A 13895-nucleotide genomic window follows, 5' to 3' on the forward strand; every position below is an offset into this window, starting at 1 on the left:
AAAAAAGCACATACTATATTGTTTTATATAACATTTTTTTAGGGGCGCCTGGGTGGCTCAGTCGGTTGAGCGTCCAGCTTCGGCTCAGGTCACGATCTCACGGTTTGTGAGTTCAAGCCCCGTGTCAGGCTCTGTGCTGACAGCTCAGAGCCTGGAGCCTGTTTCGGATTCTGTCTCCCTCTCTCTCTGCTCCTCCCCCACTCGTGCTCTGTCTCTGTCTCTGTCTCTCTCTCTCTCTCTCTCTCTCTCTCAAAAATAAATAAAACATTTAAAAAAAATTTTTTTTATTTATTTTTGAGAGAGAGAGAGAGAGAACACGAGTGGTGGAGGGTCACAGAGAGAGGGAGACACAGAATCCGAAGCAGGCTCCAGGCTCTGAGCTGTCAGCACAGAGCCCGACATGGGGCTCGAACTCACAACTGTGAGATCGTGACCTGAGCTTAAGTCAGACACTTAACCGACTGAGCCACCCAGGTGCTCCATATATAAAATTTTAGAAATTGAAAACTATAGGTACATAAAACAGGTTTATTTGCTGGGGGCAGGGAGATTGAAATTATAAAATGGAAATGAGGGGTCTCTGGGTGGCTTAGTTCGTTCATCATCCCACTCTTGATTTTGGCTTAGGTCATGATCTAACGGTTCATGAGGTCAAGCCCCGTATCAGGTTCGGTGCTGACAGCTCAGGGCCTGGAGCCTGCTTCAGGTTCAGATTAAAAAAAAGAGAGAGAAAGAGAGAGAGACAACTTTAAATTCCAGTAGTTGCAAAATCACTGGTTTAAAAATCAAAAGAAAGATATCAGAGTCGTGAGAAGGATTGTAAAAATATATATATATTAAAATCTCAGTCCTCATTCTGGTTTTCTGGGTTAGAATTTCTGTTACGTGTCTTGAGGGCCTGTGCTCCTTCCGCAGGTCTGTTTGGGAGCTTCCAGTCCAGTGCAAACCTTCCCTTCGCAGATGAGTACACCCAGGATCTGACTGAGCTCTTTTGTGGTGACAGGGCTCGTTAATATCAGAGCTAGCATTGGAATCTTTTCCTCCTGTTTGCATGTAGAGTTTCTTTTTATGTTATAATATCCATGTTAACACTTTCAACATGAAAATTGTTTCATAAACAATCAGATAAACAAATGAAATACCAAAACCGTTTGAAAATGTATTGCTTTCATGCTAATGTAGGGGCTAATATAAACTGAGAGCAAAACAATTCTGAATAAGTAGAATTGGGAGGTTTAACATGGGTAATACCCTTATTTATCTCCTTTTTAGACGACTGAGTCAAAGACCGACAGCAGAAGAACTAGAACAGCGGAATATACTACAACGTGAGTCCAGCTCTAGGCATAAAGTTGTACAGCTTTTCTTTGTAGATTTCTGACTTTAAGGCACATACTAGAGTAGAGAAGAGAAGCATTTTCTGCAAGGGCCAAGGAGAGGGTGTTCGGCCCAGGAAGGACTATTCATATCTTTTCTCCGGAAGGAACAGAACTCCCCCAAGCTTCCTTTACAAGATATCAGTATAGTATTGCTTAGTGTACTGGGAACCTCCAGAAAATTTTGTTCCGATATTCTCACAGTATCCTGAGACCTGCTTTGGCCATGTGGGAGGATTTGACAGCATGTGGCAGATACTGCCCAACTTTCCTCCTCAGGGAAGTGAGGTTGTGGCTGTGCACCTTCCTATTCCTAATGGACTTTGAGGGCTAGGGCCCAAAGCGAGGCCCAGATGCAGGAGCCTTCCTGTCTTTTTCATTTTTTAAGACTTTGGTACATCTAAAGTCACAAAATAAGACCATGTGTTTCATTTACTTTCTATGTGCATAATTACCTTCCTAAAATAACATTCAATCTGATATACATTTGATTTCGTTTTCCAGATTATAGGATGAATTTTGCCCTTAAAAACCACCACACTGAGAGGATTAGGCTTCATAGAGTTACTTGTGGGCATGCTCAGTCTGCCCAGTCCATCCCCCCTGTTCCTTCATCACTATGTGGATATATACAGCTTAGTCACTAAGTGAATTTTAAACTTAGAAACCTTTGTAGACATATCTCATGAAACTTAGTGTGATCTCCATTCTTCATTCTTGGGGATTGCTCTTGAGCAAGAATCTGCAGAGTTTTTCTATTTTTTTTTTTTTTTTTAATTTTAGGCTTTTTATTTGGAAATCACTTTAAGCTTATAGAACATTGCAAAAGTAGTACACAGAACATGAGTACACTCATGATGCACCAACAGACGAATTTTGCCCCAGGTGCTCTTATTTGCCCCAGTGAGCAAGCTTTCTCTCCCTTCTGCAGAGTTTTTCTAAAGGGCACATAGTAAATATAATCACTTAAAAATGTAAAGATCAGGGGCGCCTGGGTGGCTCAGTCAGTTAAGTGTCCAACTCTTGATTTCAGCCCAGGTCATGGTCTCATGGTTTGTGAGATCAAGCCCTATATTGGGCTCTGTGCTGACAGTGTGGAGCCTGCTTGAGATTCTCTCTCTCCCTCTCTCTGCCCCTCCCCCTCTCCCCCTCTGCCTGCACACAGGTGCAGGCACTCTCTCAAGGTAAATAAACGTAAAATAAATAGTTAAAAAATGTAAAGATCATTATTAGCTCATGGACAGTAAAAATACAGGCAGCTGGCTGGATTTGGTACCATAGTGCTGCTGACCCTCGCTCCTAAGTATTTGACTCTACCAGTTGACAAGAAAATTATCTTGATTGTCCACCCCCAAAGTTAGTATTTTATTCTGACTTGGAGCCTATAAGAAATATCTGCCGTGTGATTACTGAATACTTGGATATGCAAATGGCCATTTTGAAGTAATATTCTTTGTTTTGGACTATTGACTGTAGCTAAAAATGAAGCTGATCGGCAGGCAGAAAAACGAGAGATTAAACGTCGTCTTACTAGAAAGGTATGTAGCCCACTTGTTCGGTTTCAGTCTGTCTACTGACCACATATCTTGTATTTGAATGACCTATTTGGTTAGAAAGAAACGTTTGACTTGAATTGCCATAGGTTGCTATGAAAATGTAATACATGATGCAGATACTGAAAACAACACAACATTATCAAGAGCATTTTTGGGGCGTGCCTGGGTGGCTCAGACTGTTAAGTGTCTGACTTCAGCTCAAGTCATGATCTCACAGTTGATGACTTCGAGCCCTGCATCCGTTCTCTGCTGTCAACACAGCCCACTTGAGATCCTCTGTCTTCCTCTCTATACCCTTGCCCTTCTCATGCTCTCTCTCTCTCTCTCTCTCTCTCTTTCTCTCTCTCTCTCTCTCTCTCTCTCTCTCTCTGAAAAATAAACATTTTTAAAAAGCACTTTTGGGGCAGCTGGGTGGCTCAATCAGTTAAGTATCTGACTTCGGCTCAGGTCATGATCTCACAATTCGTGGGTTTGAGCCCCATGTCGGGCTCTGTGTTGACAGATCAGAACCTGGAGCCTGCTTCAGATTCTGTGTCTCCCTCTCTCTCTCTGCCTCCCCCCTACTCACTTTCTGTCCTCTCTCTCTCTCTCAAAAATAAACATTAAAAAAAATTTTTTTTTGAAAAGCACTTTTATCCCATTTTTATTATTTAAAGAATGCCTGGCACAAGGTGCTCCATTAATGTTTGCATAAATTCTGACCTTTTATTTGGCAAACCTGGGATTTGATGTAGACTCTAAAACCTGTTGAAGTAATAGAGACGGTAACAGAAGGAGTGTGTAGCATTCAATTTTGCAAGGCACACTGGTGTTTTCTAATCAGAAAGAACTGAACTGACCCTTAGTGATACCAGAAGTATCACTACCAGAAGTATATAAACCAGAAGTATATACCAGAAGTATAAAAACGCCAACTGGGATTTGTTCTTAGTCCCAGATCAAATGGGGTAGAATCTTTTCTGTCCTAGACCTGTGTTGGCTTTTAAGCTTTTCCCTTTCCTTCCCACAATAATAGTTTGTAATTGCCTCCTGCAGATTCTGATTTGGCCTGAACTCTCTAGATATTTCTTAAAACTTACAAGAATCCCCAGAAGAGCAAAGGATCTAGATGGTTTCTTCCTGATTTTTCCCACTTTTCCCCTTCCCCAGGAACAGAGGAATTATCCTTGTTAGATTGAGGGGAGCTCAGTCTAGAGGCCAGAGCTGGACTCGATGCCTTCAGATTGAGCAGGTTACCTGACTATGCAACCTTAAATCCTGATTCGTTACCAGATCTCGGCATTATTCATAATAAAAGGAAATTCACCCTTTATATTACCCACTAGACCTTGCTTTCATATTAAAGGTATTCACTTCCTAATGTATTACATGTTAGTGTCTAGCTCTGATCCTTTTGTTCCCCCAAATGTAGTCCACAGACCAGCAGCATTGGCATCACCTGGGAGCTTGTAGAGATGCGGAATCTCAGGCCGCACCTCAGACCTTAATCAAAATCTACATTGTAACCAGATCCCCAAATGCTTTGTATGCATATTAAAGTTTGAGAAACACCGGGTATACTGGTTATACTGGTTTATAGCTATGGTTCTCAATGTTAGCTGTGGCATTCAGGAGCTTTAAGAAAAAAAAAACAAAACAAGGGGCCTCTGGGTGGCTCAGTCGGTTGAGCATCAGACTTCGGCTCAGGTCATGATCTCATGGTTGACGAGTTTGAGCCCCGCGTCAGGCTCTGTGCTGACAGCTCAGAGCCTGGAACCTGCTTCGGATTCTGTGTCTTCCTTCTCTCTCTCTGCCCCTCCCTTGCTCACGCTCTGTCTCTGTCTCAAAAATAAATAAACATTAAAAAAAATTGTTTTTTAAACAAAACCTCCCAATACCCAGAATCTTTGGGAATGGACCCAGGGATCAGTCGTGTTTAAAGGTCCCCAGGCAATTCCAGTGTGCAGTAAGGTTGAAGCGCTGGGTTAGAGGTGTTTTGAATGCATGATTGATGCCTCATCCCTGGCATAATGAACTAAGAGGCTCCATTTCTTTCAGCTCAGTCAGAGGCCGACTGTGGCTGAACTACTTGCCAGGAAGATTCTGAGATTTAATGAGTATGTGGAGGTAACAGATGCTCAAGATTATGACCGGCGAGCCGACAAACCTTGGACCAAACTGACCCCTGCTGACAAGGTGCCTGTTGGGGTGTGTGTGTGTGTGTGTGTGTGTGTGTGTGTGTGTGTGTCTCTATTTGAAGAATGTAATACACTAACTAGAAGGGGAAAACATAATATTTTTACTTTTTGATATGTTAAATTTCTAATCAAGATATAAAATGCCAAGATGTACGAACCAAAACTTTATACTAATGACTCCATCACCAGCACCATCACAAGCAAAAAAAAAAAAGAAAATCCTTGCTACATCACAGAGTCCACAAATCTGGAAGGAAATAAAACACATTTTAATGGTGGTTATTTCTGTTGGAGGGAGTTTGGGTGGTCTATTTTAGTAATGACCTGTATTTCACTTGTATAACAGGAAAAGCATTTGTACATGCTGTAAAACTATAAAACTATAAAAAAAAAAACTATAAACTATAAAAGTTACACTATCTCTTTTTAGCTCTCTAGGTATTCTGATGTAACTAGAGAGATTCGGTTTATTATGAGATAAATAGTGTTAAGAAAGGCGACATGTACCAGGCTCGGCGTGTGGACCTGGCTCCTTTGCTCGCCCTGGGTTGCCTGCTATGGGTTGCAGTGACTCATGAAGTTAATAAGCACAAGCGAGAATAAATGGCAAATGACACTGCTATATGTACTATGGCCGACAGAAGATGCTAAAACATTTTTGTTTCTACTCCACAGGCTGCCATAAGAAAAGAATTAAATGAATTTAAAAGCTCAGAGATGGAGGTTCATGAAGAGAGCAAACATTTTACACGGTAAGCGCCAAATACCGTGAGCTAAGTAGAGCTCTACCACAAACCAGACACAACAGAGTTGTCCAGATGGGAAGGACTCTTAATGCCATCATTAAAAGAAGGAGACAGCATGTTGACTGCAAGAAGACTACATTCAGAGACAGGGATGACAACTAAGAGGCAGTAGGAAATGCCTATACTGAGTGTGGCATTTTATGTATATTATTTAATCCTTGTGATAACCCCATAGGCTTTCTTAATATCCCCATTTTGTCGATGAAGAAACAGGCCCAGGAGCACCTGACTGGCTCAGTCGGTTGAGTGTGACTCTTGATCTCAGGGTCATAAGTTCAAGCCCCACGTTGGGTGTGGAACTTATCTAAAACAAGAAAAGAGAAGAGAAGAGAGAAGAAACAAAATGAAACAGTCCCAAAAAGGTTAAGTAAGTTGCAGAACCAGGAGTGGAAAAAGGAATGACTGGTGGAAAGCCCCTGGGTGCTCTCTTCCTGTGCCTCAGTGTCCCAGGTGTTGTATAAGGAAATTGTTGCTAAGTTAGACAGTATCTCACCCTCTCTGGTTTCGGTTATTTCTAGCACTGCTGATCTTACCAATTTAGTATATAAACTTCATTTTAGTTCCCTGTCTTCATGAAACAAGCCAAGAAGTATTTTGGTGTGGAATTACTATTGTGATTAAGGACCCATCTAAAGAATCAGCTGGCTACAAATGGAATCAATGAAAGTATGTAGGTGACTCTCAGAACATTTATAAAGAGAGGCTAGGGGCGCCTGGCTTGCTCAGTCAGAAGAGCATGCGACTCTTGATCTTGGGGTCATGAATTCAAGCCCCACGTTGGTTGTAGAAATTACTAAAAGTAAACTTTAAAAAAAAAAAAAAAAAGGTGGGGTGCCTGGGTGACTCAGTTGGTTAAGCCTCTGACTCTTGGTTTTGGCTCAGGTCATGATCTCATGGTTCATGAGATTGAGCCCCATGTTGGTCTCTGCACTGACAGTGCAGAACCTGCTTGGAATTCTTTGCCCCTTCCCTGCTTACATGCTTTCTCTCTAAGTAAACAAACTTTTTTTTTTTTTTAAGAGGTTAAATGAAGGAAAATACAATGACAATTACAGTTTGCTATAAAAAGAAGCAAGCAAGCAAAGTTGGAAAATAAAATAATTGTTAAACGTTTTTCCATCACAATCCAGGCAAATGGTTCTTTTAATTACAGAATTTTTTTGTACCGAACTGAGATAGTAGAGAAGGCAAATTTTGTTTGAGAGAGACAGAGCACGAGTGAGTGAGTGGGGGGCAGAGGGAGAGAGAGAATCTTAAGCAGGCTCTACACTCAGCGTGGGAGAGAAGGCACATTTTTTGAACAGCCAGTAACACTATTCAGGGCAATGTAATACGAACTCAAATAACAAGCCAAATTTGCCAGCAAGAAGACTGTGCTCTAATCTGGAAAAAGACCTGTGCACTACTAAATATATAGTGCAATCAATACGATAAATGCCCCAGTCATTCTAAGTCCTAAATTGGCCAGATTTCGTATCCCAACTCCACCATTTTCTGGCTATGTCAGTGTTAGCCATTCTCATTGTTGTTACAATAATAATAAAGTACTATAGCGAGCAACAATAAAAGAAAGAGTCATAGAGATGATGCCACTTAGGCTGGATCTTAAAGCACGTGAAAGAATTTATTTGAACAAGAAGGAAGGAACAAGCAGAGGGACCAGCATTAACAAGGCTATGGGAGGTGAGCCAAGTGCACACTATCTCTGGGTTACGGAAAATGTCACGGAGCAGGGGACACATGGGAGCAGTGTGGTGAAGAGGAGACCAACATAATGGGTTAGGGTCACACCCTGAAGAGCCTTGACTGTTATGCTAGGACACTGGAACCACTTGAGTTCTGAGCGTTTCAGGTGGAGCTCTGGTGGATCGATGGAAGGTGACGTAGTAGGACAAAGAAACTAGCAGCAAGGAAACCAGGCAGGAAGTAACTAAACTAGGGACGCTTGGCTGGCTCAGTCAGAAGAGCATGCGACTCTAGATTCGGGATTGTGCATTTGAGCCCCACGCTGGGTGTAGATATTACTAAAAAATAAAAATAAAAAACTTTAAATAAATAAATGTATGTATGTATGTAACTAAAATAGTCACAGGGAGCACACTGGTAGCTAACCAGGGAAGTGATTGTGAGAATGCAAGAGAGATGGATTTGGACACCATTTCAAGCACAGAACCAGGTTGGGCAATCTCTTGATTCCAGGGATGAATTAAAGAAAGTAGTCAAGGGACTCTTAGATCTCAAACTTGTCATTTTGATGTCTCCGAAGTCAATGAGGAGTTGAGGTGAACACTTCAGGACATTTATTCAGCAAATATTTATCACACACCTACTACCTGGTAGATAACAGTACTAAGGAGGTGCTTAGAATATAACATAGAGCAAGATAAAGTCCCTGTCCTCAAGGAGCTTTTCTTCTAAAAGCAGAAGGCAGACGGTAGGCAAACTGGAAAGCACATTGTGTATGTTGAGCTTGACAAACCTGTGACACACTGAGGTGGAGATGCCTAGAACAGTTGGATCTTCAGGCTGAGAGCCCAGGGAGGGAAGCAAAGCCTCAAAATATAAAATTATGAGTGGCTCTTAAAGGGAAAATTGTTTGTGGAAAATGAACCAGAAAAGCGCTCTAGGGAAAATAGGGCTCCTTGCTGGCTCAGTCCTTGAGTGACTCTTGATCTCGAGGTCATGAGTTCAAGCCGCACATTGGGTGTGGAGATTACTTGAAAAGAGAGAGAGAGAGAGGGAGAGAAGAAGAAGAAAAGTTAGGTAGAATTAGAGTAGCAGAGAAGCAGTTTTTAAAAATTAGAGCGTAGGGGCGCCTGGGTGGCTCAGTCGGTTGAGCATCCGACTTCAGCTCAGGTCATGAACTCGCAGTCTGAGTTCGTGCTGACAGCTCAGAGCCTGGAGCCTGTTTTGGATTCTGTGTCTCCCTCTCTCTCTGACCCTCCGCCGTTCATGCTCTGTCTCTCTCTGTCTCAAAAATAAATAAAAGTTAAAAAAAAAATTAGAGCATAACATTTCATGACTATTCAGATAATCACAGCAAAACAAGCTACAATACCTGGTAACTCGGCCCTTTTTGCTCATCTCTTTTAGCTACCATCGTCCATGATGCTGAAGTCTGAGAGAGGAGCTAAACAGCCCCCCAAAACAGGGCTGCTTGGCTGCTTCGGTCTCCAGAGTGATGTGGAAGGAACTTCTGCACTTCGCAGCACAGCCAGGATTCAGTCCTCGGGGATGTAGCTCTGGGGCGAACAGCACTTCTCTGAATGTAGCATTTCACTGGAATGGGTGGTCATGTGCTGCTTTGGGCAAAACTGAACACTTCATCCGTGCTTTTGAACCTTTTAACATTGCATCATACTTGAGGGGTCTGCCTCAGCACCCACCCACGCTCTGGGCCCCTTGCCGGTTCCGAGTGTTAGTGGCCACCCACACCGTCGCCCCAAGATGACTCCTGTGCTGGGGCACAGTTCGCACCATTCGCCTTACCTGCCCTGTCCTGGTCGTGGGTGCCCCTTGTGTGGCCCCAGCCATCAAATCCAATTGGTGGTGGGAAAAACCTTCTGGAGGCCCCCAGCCTTCTGGCAGAGGGGCCCCCACCTCCCGGGGACACCTCCACACCACATTGGAACGTCAGTGGAAAGCAGCGCACTATACCTCTTGTCACACAGCAATAAAGTCCTCTTCGGGCAGCGCGGCCTGAGGGGAGCTCAGGATCTGACATGTTCCTTTCTGGCACAAGTCATCCTGATTTTTATTTTTTAAATTAAAAAAAAAAAAATGATCTTGAAGAAGTGCTGGAAACTTGTGTGTTTTCCTGCCTGTTAAACAATCTGAGCTGCAATTAGATTCCAAGTTAAGACAGTGAGAAAGCATATATGTTTTCTGTATACAAAAACAAAACCAAAAAAGGCCTCTCTGTTAATGGCATTTTGGCACAAAACTAACTCATGGCTTAAATTTTATAAACTGTTGTACATTTGTCGCACCAAATGATACTCTAAATCATTCTGACCAATAGATGTGTTCTCCTCCGGAAAACAGAGTTGTGGCAACTCTGTGGGAGCCAGCCGCCTGCTGTGGGCCCCCACGCATCCAGCCAGAGTCACTGCAAGGTCCTAGGGAAGTGGGGTGCGGACCAGAAGAGGACTTTGGAGGCGGAAGTAGGAGGAGCACAGTCAGGACCCACTGTTCCTCCCTCCTGCTCAGTGCTGTTTGCCCTTCCCTGCTGTACTCACCCTCTCCCCTCCAGGTACCCGTCCCCTTGCTGAGCCTCTCTGGCTCCTTCCACCTCACGTACCCCTCCTCTGCCAAGCAGGAGCCGGTGTCATTGGTGCCTGGGCCTTGACTCGGCCCCCACCCCTTTTTGTATTTGTAATGTATATTAATATGAAATGTTCCTAAAACAGAAAATTTATTTGCTTTCTTTTTTATTTGGAAAACCATACTGCCTCACCATTTCCCTCTAATTCCTATCCAGACTAAGCGGAAGAAAAAAATTTGTTCCTATTTAACTGATGAATGTGGCCTTTTTCTCTTAATGTTCAGAAACTTGTGGCTGTTTCGCCGATTTCTTCTGCAGTCCCTGTTGTAATTGTTCACTAGATTCTTACTCGTTTTCTCCTAATATGTCCATATAAGATTTGCTGAACAGTGAGAACCCATGAGGTCAAAACAAAAGAGCTGACGTGACCTTAAAAAGGTAGTGTCTTCTCTCTGTATGGGGAATCGGGAAGCATTCCGATTACTCGGTTACTGTTCGATGCTTTGTGGCTATGGAGCTAGAGTGGGTCCACAGAAGAAGAGTGACAGTTGTACACCGTGGTGAGAGGTCTGAATATAAGGCGGTCACACACATGACTTCTTCGAAGCTCTCTGTTGCTTTGGAGACTGACTTATGCTAGCATTCTCTGTGGTTACGGTGACATTTCCAAACCCTTCTGCTGCTTTCCCTTAATGTGCCAAGTGTGAAACAGAATTGGATTTCCTGAGCTACTTGTCTGCTTTCTGTGTGCCACAAAGGACTCTGGTTCATCTTTCATCTCATTCACGTTCTTTTGAAACAAGATACTTTGGGGGTCAAGTCCTTTCAGGTGTTTATATATATATATATATATATATATATATATATAATGGATTTTGTGTTCCCTTTTTATGTAAGTAACAATTCGTAATCATAATGTAAAGAAGAAATAAAAGTCTGATGTATTGTACTTTAAGATGCTTCCCTGATGTACAGAATCTCCTTGTAAAGTAAATAATTGCGTTGTATATCAGTCTTCCTATCAATATTAATTATAAAGTATTTTAGAATTAAAAAAAGACAAAGTATACTATTCTGGTATGAATTGCTTTATTTATTTATTTATTGAGAGGGAGAGAGACAGAGTGTGAGTGGGGGAGGGGGACAGAGTGAGGGAAATAGAATCGGAAGCAGGCTCCAGGCTCTGAGCTGTCAGCACAAAGCCTGACGTGGGGCTCAAACTCACAAACTGTGAGATCACAACCTGAGCCAAAGTTGGACACTTAACCAACTGAGCCACCCAGGTGCCCCTGAAGTGTTGTTTTTTTTTAAACGTTCTACCTTATTCCAAAAGATTTAAGCTAGCTTATAAATGGTACGTAAAATACTACTAGATGCCCTAAAAGAAGTATATGAGCGGGAGAAATAATACTAACATTATTAAGTGTAGCCAGAGGTAAGGTCAGTCATGTTGTGTCTGTGCACACATATGACAAAAAGTCAACTGTGACCACCACCACCACCCCCCCCCCCCCCGTGGTATGGCACCGGGTCCTTTATCCTATTTATCCCACCCCTAATTTGGGAGGTAAGGGGAAAAAGAACCTGGGAGGTGAAGTTGCTTCCCAAAGGTCAAAGCAAATTATGTATTCACTGCGTATATTCAGGGACAGGCAATTGCATCCCAGTCGATTGTCCCTCCAAGGACTTACTGTGTGTGGACCCCATGGAAATAGACTTGAGGCTGACAGCATAGCAGGACAGCTCCTACCTCATGTACTCCTCTGGCAAGCAGCCCAGTTTCAATCCCTGTAGCCTCACCAAATGACTCACTTTCCTCTTGTCACTTCAGAGACTGGCTTTGATTAGTACACCACCCTTTACCAAGAGTTCAAAGGAACCATGAGTCAACTGCCCATGTCATTGGGTTCCACCAGCTCCCAGATTTTCCTTCTCTTGCCCTCCAAAGACCAAACCCCACTGAGCTCCGAAGAGGTCTCAAATTGCCATCGCTCTTTTGAGGTTAAGCATTGTCTACAGAAGGGTGTTTTGAAGGTGCACGTTGCTCAGTGTTTGCTGAAACGATGAATGAATTCCTCCCTAAATCCTTGTAGATTTAGATTAGTGTGCCCAGGAGAGGGGGGGCCGCAGCTGGAAACAGAAGTTTGAAAACACACTTTCAGAAAGGGCAAACGCAGGGGATATTGAATAGGAGGAGATGGGATAGGAAGCGCACCGATGAGAGATAAGAACGTACCACAAAGGAAAGCCAAGCCCTGAAACCAAAACACAGCCTGAACCACCAATTTCAGCTCTAGGAGGCTCTAGGGTAGAGCAGGAACCACCAGCAATCTGGGCCACTTGTTCCATCGGTCTCTTGTGTGAATACCATTAATTTCTTCCCCCAAGAAAGCACAGAGGCCATTGGACAGGGACAAACACCCTCAGTTTTCCTCCATCTGGTACTGAAGAGGCACACACGCACCATTCATTCATTCATTCACTCATTCAGTCAGTGTTTATCTCCTTCCTATCCACCACCCCTGGAAAAAACAATCTTCCCTTATCTCTTTTCTCTTAAACCTATTGCCCTACCTCCAGCTTTTCCTACACTCCCTCCACATAATCGATTCTAATGTTAAGCAGCTCGCATTCCCTGTACAGTCCAAGCAGTTGAGCTAAATGAGTGACAGGTGCAGAAAAAAAGAAGTGATGTAGATGTAAACTGAATAGGCTTCTTGACATTGGCTTGTAACCTCTGGTCCGTATACCTGGTTTTCCATTTCTACAGCCATAGTCACTCAACTCATTAAAATCTAAACTAAATCCAAACTAAAATGGCTTTGCCTGAGGCCACCAGCAACTTCTCAGTTAACTGCCACATCCAAACTCTGTTTTCAGCTCTTAATGTATTTGACTAGTCTGCAGCATTTGATGCTTTGGCCGTGTCCTAAGTCCTCCAAACTTCTTCCTTGGCTTCTCAGACACTGCTGTCTCTCAGTTCTCTGACCATGCTTTCTCTGCCCTGCTGGCTCCTTCCCAGCATCCCATTTAAATGGGTTTTCATGTCTTCTCATTCCCTGTTCTCCCAAGGTGACATCAGCCACCACTCTTATTCTGACAACTTCGAAATCTTTGTCTGCAACTCAGATTTTGTGCTGGACTCCAACCCTACATCCAGTTGCCCTTTGGACATCTATACACCCAAATGTCCCCAAGGTAACTTCTGTGTACTCCCAACATGGACCTTACTGTCTACCTTCACAGCCTGCTTTCTCAATCATCAGAGTTAGCGACCACCACATGTTTACTCTCCTAAGCCTGATACTTTTGTTATTATCTGCAAGTTCCCCTCTTTGCAGGTCCAGTGCAACAGTAAGTTCTGTGCATTCTCTACCTCTGAAATGTCTCTTGATTCCTGTATCTCCTCTTGCCTTGTCTACCATCCAAGTTCAAAGCCAACAGAATTTAATGGGACTTTATGACCTCTGATCTCTCTAATCTATCCTCCAATATTGCCACTAGAGTTACCTTTCTATTTTTTTTTTTTTTTTTTTTTTTTCTGGACTAAGTGGCTTTATTGGGGAAAGCCAGGATTACAACAGACTTAAGAGTCGGCATTGGGCCCTTCTTCTTTCCAAAGGTGGGCACAACATTGACAAAACGCCGGTTGGCCAGTTGTACTGCATCCACCGCTTGGTTCGACCTGTCTTCTTCTTCTTCTCCTGTTTGGCCAC

The 13895-nt window shown here is 43.1% G+C and overlaps 1 protein-coding gene across 8 annotated transcripts in view; it reads left to right on the forward strand.

Annotated features, from left to right (window-relative positions):
• PHACTR4 (phosphatase and actin regulator 4) overlaps nt 1-11228 on the forward strand; it is a 100220-nt gene extending 88992 nt beyond the window's left edge. For all 8 annotated transcript variants that reach the window (XM_042995988.1, XM_042995984.1, XM_042995987.1 and 5 more), the window contains 5 exons: nt 1273-1328; nt 2853-2914; nt 4970-5107; nt 5785-5861; nt 9009-11228. In XM_042995988.1, coding sequence (XP_042851922.1) covers nt 1273-1328; nt 2853-2914; nt 4970-5107; nt 5785-5861; nt 9009-9024 — 349 coding nt within the window. In that variant the 3' untranslated portion in view covers nt 9025-11228. The remainder of the gene's footprint in view (nt 1-1272; nt 1329-2852; nt 2915-4969; nt 5108-5784; nt 5862-9008) is intronic.
• Nucleotides 11229-13895: the final 2667 nt, after the last annotated feature.

Source organism: Panthera tigris, chromosome C1 (genome assembly GCF_018350195.1).
Source record: "Panthera tigris isolate Pti1 chromosome C1, P.tigris_Pti1_mat1.1, whole genome shotgun sequence".
NCBI lineage: Eukaryota > Metazoa > Chordata > Mammalia > Carnivora > Felidae > Panthera > Panthera tigris.